Source organism: Octopus bimaculoides, chromosome 13, assembly GCF_046866305.1.
Source record: "Octopus bimaculoides isolate indiv1 chromosome 13, ASM4686630v1, whole genome shotgun sequence".
Taxonomy (NCBI): Eukaryota; Metazoa; Mollusca; class Cephalopoda; order Octopoda; family Octopodidae; genus Octopus; species Octopus bimaculoides.
Window position 1 is genome coordinate 64,576,885 of NC_142940.1, and position 6,228 is coordinate 64,583,112.

At 32.0% G+C, this 6,228-nt stretch overlaps 1 protein-coding gene across 6 annotated transcripts in view; it reads left to right on the forward strand.

Moving 5' to 3' along the window:
* Positions 1–5,746, forward strand: part of LOC106867777 (prestin) — a 93,469-nt gene extending 87,723 nt beyond the window's left edge. For all 6 annotated transcript variants that reach the window (XM_089361996.1, XM_089361992.1, XM_089361991.1 and 3 more), the window contains one exon: positions 288–5,746. In XM_089361996.1, the coding sequence (XP_089218122.1) occupies positions 288–308 (21 nt within the window). In that variant the 3' untranslated portion in view covers positions 309–5,746. The remainder of the gene's footprint in view (positions 1–287) is intronic.
* The last annotated feature ends 482 nt before the right edge of the window (positions 5,747–6,228 follow it).

The window sequence follows — 6,228 nt, forward strand, 5'->3', positions numbered from 1 at the left end:
AAATACTGATTATAGTTTTGTGTAGGAATAGAAATCAGGTAATAGTATTTATCTTTAAAAAATGCCATTTATAGAAGTCAGATCCAATGAGAGCGGAGGCGAGAAAAAGTTACGAAGACTATATGTTTATTTATGTATTCCACATTTACGAAAAAATAAAAGGCAGGTTTATAATGCTTATATTGGCAACTTAAGGCATGTTTGCAGTTCTTCTGACTATTATTAATATTGACTCTAAATCTCGTTCAGCTAATTAACGTATCTCATTTTTTTTTTCATTTCATTAGGAAACAATGGTTTGTCAATAAAATTTGGATCAAATAGAGGGAGACCAATAACAGTGATGATGACGATGTTGATGATGATGATGATGATGTTGACCATGGTGATGATAGTAGTGAAGGGTGTGATGACGGTGGTGTTGGTGGTGGATCCCTTCTTAATCTCTTCTCTGCTGCACCGCATCCTCGCTGCGTCTCATCAATTGATTGACAAGAAAGACAGAAAGGAAATTTTCATCTTTAAAAGTTTTCAATTCTAACATTTATGATTATCCGGATATTTGCAAATACACATGGGCATGTACAAACACCTTCACACATAAATTTTATATATATATATATATTTCATTTTATATATATTTTTATATATACATATATATATTTATATACATGTATATAACATATATCATATTATTTTAATATAATATTATATGTATATATATATATATAGGCGTATACATATATAAATATATATATTTGTTTGATATATATCCACACATCTATGTGTATCTGTGTATGTCTATGCTTATGTTAACGGTTTAAAAACTGTGTTTAACTTTATGCTCCATAACGTAGCGGTTTGACAAATAGATGACGATAAATTAAGAACCAGACTTAAAAAATGTACTGGAATCGATATTATCGACGAAGCAATTGAATATAACTAGCATGACCATAGTCTCTGGGCTGAAGCCACTAAAAGAATACATCCACACACACATACACACACACGTCAAATTTGATATGTATATATATATATATATATATATATATATATATATATATATATATATATATATATATTGAAAAGAAGTGGTATAACTTGTAAATATATGGTATGAGACAATGGTGTGGGAGAGAGGTTGTATGCTTCAGTTTTCTCAGTAACTTGGTGTGAGGAAGTTGCACCAATTCAACAAAACTAGCGATTTAGAAATTTAAGAAACACCGGTGTTTATGAAGGTAATATACAAATTATACCTACGTGGATGTATACAAGTTTGTGCATGCATAGCTTATACGCAAACACACACATACATACATACATGCATACATACATGCATACATACATACATACATACATACATACATACATACATCATACATTAAAAAAAATGTGACTGTTTTCGAAGTTATTGCCAAATGATTCTTTTTAAATTGTGGTTAAAGTATAAGATATGTGATATATAAACGTGATAGGTATGTTGCAGGTGAGAATAGTTCTAATAAGAGAAAAATAATAATATAAAGCCTACAGGTACGACCAAAATGGGGTTGTGTTCAACTGATGATTAATGAAAGGTGAGACAATGAAACTCGTAGATTGGAAAGTAAGGGGAAGTATTGGAGTGCTTATGAGGAGAATACGATCTACATGTGACTGAAATTATTCTGAAAGTAAAGCCCATAAAATCTGAAAATAGATATTTTCGTCCACAACATATATTGATAGGAAATAGAAAGAGAAAGTGGTTTTACAAAGTTCAATTTTACCATAATGATTTTAATTTTATGTAAAACGTCATGTACTGTCAATAAGTTAGCTTTTTAAAAGGATATCATAAGAAATTGGTATTGTGATTAACAACTTAATTTTAATTAACTGCAGTATGAAATAGAAATTTACGCGTGTAAATCTAAATATAAAGCAGAAGATTTGGAAAAGATAATTTGAATTTTCGAATAGAGAATCCTTATAGTCGGTGTTATTGGATTTTGTTATTTAAGTTTATCGTTCATTCTACTCTACCCATTACGACAACATTTCCTTAAATTGATTTTCATCATCCATAATATATATATATATATATATCACAAACATCTATTATTTTTCCGCGAGTACGCGTGCGCACACACTCATATTTGTCCATACACGTATACATATACATATACATACACACACACACACACACACACACACACACATATATATATATATATATATATATATATATATATATATATATATATATATATATATATATATATATAGTCCTGTATATAATATATATATAGGTCTATTTTCTCGGCATGCTAAATCCTAGTTTTGACTTCCGGTACGTTATAATGTGATAGAACATTAAATCATGTACAGTCCCCTAAATTTGTGAATTAGGGGACGTGATTTGTTCATAGCCATGGACCAAAACGGAGAGAAATTACTCTATTTTTTATTGTTGTTACCATTTATATCATTATTATTATTATTATTATTATTATTATTAACCACATTGTTATCACTTTTGTTTTTTCCATTTGCTTTTTGTTTTTTACTGCTATTGTTGATATTTGTTACTCATTGCTGATGGGGTTTTAAATTTTAATTCATATTGTAAACACAAACAAACGCAGATATGTAGCTGCACCCACCACCACCGCCAACAACAACAAACATACGTGCACACACACCGAGTCCTAGAGATGGATTTGTTTGCCAAATAATCTGATCTGAGACCTTGAATTAAATCTAAAATAATTACATAGCGAAAAATTAACTTTAATATTCTAAGGCAGCCAAAAGTTGATTAGTTTTAAACAGAACTGTCTATTACGTAGTGTGTAAGAGTTTCCTCGAACTTCTGCGACTTGCACTGTAATTATATTAGGGATTAAGTCACACAAGTGCGATGAAACGTTTTTGCACTTCATAATAGACAGTACTATTAAACAAAGGGTTAGCAGTTGCATGGCCATTTAGATTCATGTATATATGCGTTGATACATGTGTGGTTGCATGTGCACGTTTATGCACACACACATATACATGATATGTTTTACACAGACACAGACACACACACACACATATAACATTCTATATATATATATATATATATAGTATGTATGTAGCGTTTTATAAGAACTTAGTACACATATGCTTCTGATCAAAGCGTTAGGCGAGTACAAAGAGTAATATAAAATTAATGCGATGGCCAAGGGACGAGAATTAAGTAATCAACTTCGTTAGCCTATTGCTGGGTTTGTTATAAGAAACAGCGCACTCAGAGGGGAACGCTGCACAAGCTTGTCATTCCATTAATTTCGTATATGGAGAGAGAGAGAGAGAGAGAGAGAGAGAGAGAGAGAGAGAGAGAGAGAGAGAGAGAGAGAGAGAGAGAGAGAGAGAGAGAGAGAGAAAGAGGGAGGGACAGAGAGAGAAGGGGAAGAGGGAGATGAAAATAGAGATAAAACGAGGAGAGAGAGAGAGAGAGAGAGAGAGAGAGAGAGAGAGAGAGAGAGAGAGAGAGAGAGAGAGCTTCAAATGCTTTAGTTCGTCACCGAAAAATAAACGTGAGTATGAAATATATGTCTTCGAATGTATTTCAAATGAAAACTGGATCCTTTTATTGTGATTCGAGTTTTACGCTGCTGTAATTTTCGAGCAATATATTTGCTTTATAGAAATTTTATATATGTGTTATATGCATGACTGTAGGGTCGCTCTTGTATGTAATTCTTATTCTCATTACATTTCTAATATTATTTGATATATTTTTTTATGTTTGTTCTTAATGCCGTCTATGGCTTTTGTTACTATTGGTTTGCTCCCGATGTTAGTTGGTTCAATTTTGGGGGCGACGGCTATGGTTTTCGTCGCATCATTTGGTAATTCGTTGCTCTATGATGGAGTGGATTTTGTTGTTGTTTATCATGTTCTTAGATTTGATTTTGATGTGGTTTAGATATTTTTGTTATTCCTGTTTTTATTTTGTTTTAATGTTTGGTTTGTTTGTTTTACATGTAAAATATGGAAAAAAATGCTTATCCATTTCAACTATAAGATTCGAAACCCACAAATCGGGACTACCAAAACCATGATCTATAGCAGAACAAAAAAACTGCTTTTGCAAATAATTTGCAAAGCACCTGTGAAATGATTTCTATCTCCAGTAACTAGCGTACCACAACAACCAAATAAATAAACAAATAAAAGGAAAAATACATCATAAAATACTTATTTTAAGCGAAAAGGAAACTAATAAACACGATATAAAACGATCGAATTGAAAGTAGAGAAACCAGTTAGGAGAACCAGAACAAAGTCAAAATTGCATTCCAGATATAAAAGAAGTTCTGACAATAAAAGTACGCAATACAGTTCAAGCAAAGAATTAGTAACTCAACGAAAACCATAGCTAAGGCTCTAAAAACCAACGAAAGAAGATCGGAAACCAAAGAAAATGATAGTTATAAACTGCCTCTCCTCAACCAGTACAAAAACAATAAAGAAATATTAGAAAATAACTGACGAGGGCAATAATCGCACAGTAAAGATAACCACCAGGTCCGATATCTATAAAATGGGACACGGTCAGAGGGAGAGACAGTTGTCACATAAATATCGCAATGGCATGAGACTTGAGTCGCGAGGAAAAGTGATTTAGTCCTTCCTCAATTGTATTTTCGTCGACCAGTAAATCTTGCTTCGTCGATCTGAATGGTGTTATCGTTTATTCTAACCATCTTCCCTCGTCGTTCATGATAAACTATGGCTCCACACACCTCGCGGCACGTATATAAATTTGTGTGTGTGTGTGTGGGGGGGGGGCGTACTTGTCTACTGCTTTGTGTGATTGATCAGGCTCGCACAAAAACAAACATCTGCCTCCGCACACATTCATGTCGAGGCACTAAACACATGTATACACAAAAGTAACATAGATTTACACATCCATCCAACCATGCATACATACACACAGAAACATGTACATGTTTATATAGATAAGTGTACATACACACATACACACACACACACACACACACACATAATAAGTATATTAAATATATATGTATAGTTATATTTTTTACGGAAACTGTATTTTCAGAGTTCATATATTGAAAGTATTTGTTGGAAGGTTACAGAGCGATCAATGGCGACCGACCAACTGATAGGGCACTTAAATGGCAATCCATTTTTAGTCTTTCTCACATTCCTGAAAAAGGGGTTTAAACATTGTATTATTGAATTGAACATTAAGAGAGTTATATTTCGGAGATAAAACCTTCAGTAAAGAAGGTAAAGCCATATTTACGAGTTGCATCTATAATTGAAAATTAAATGTCTGAATCTCGGGATACTCCACAAAGTATGTTGGTATGTAGAAATATATGTACATTATATATATATATATATATATATATATATATATATATATATATATATATATATATATATATATATATATATATATATATATATATACGTGCATATTCTTGGGAAAACCTACTAAATTTTTCTTTCAGAAAAACAGTAGGCTAACAGACCAACACAATCGTCTTGTGTGTCATTAATGAACCCTTTGAAGAAATCATTTTTTTTTGGTAATTTTCCTACATTTAAGAGGATGCAATCAATTTGAGATGAAAAAATGAAAGTAAGAAAAGATATGGGTATCAATATTTAAAATTCTGTTTAATAAAATATCTGGCATTCAATAGCAAATAAAGTATATATATTCTTGGAGAAAGCTGTCATGTGTTATTTCTTGTAAAAAGAAAATTGTGAACTGATAGATTAACGCTGTCTTATTACTGTTAATGATGATCAAGTAATTAAGTTAGTTCATTGTTAGATCAAATCTTCAGAGGTCAAGGAGAACCGAGTCATTTGAGTGAAAGAGAATGGATGTGGTCAGCTCAAAATTTTGATAGAAAGTGGTTTTAATGGGATTAATGCTAATCTCGTGGAATTAAAGCCGAGGCATTTTCTATAACACTGACAAAAATATCAGAGAAGTGATTTAATGAAGGTCAGTTTAGTATCATAGAGAAAAGGTGATTAGCATATCACTGAGTGAAAGAGGTCGAAGTTCAGCATATTTGGTTTATTGTTATGTTAAGACTTCTGTAATGAATGACGCGTGTGGTAAAATAATTGTCGGGTCACTTTATAAAGGCACATGAAAGAAGGCAAAGTGGACTTCGACGGAATTTGAACTCGGAGCGTAAA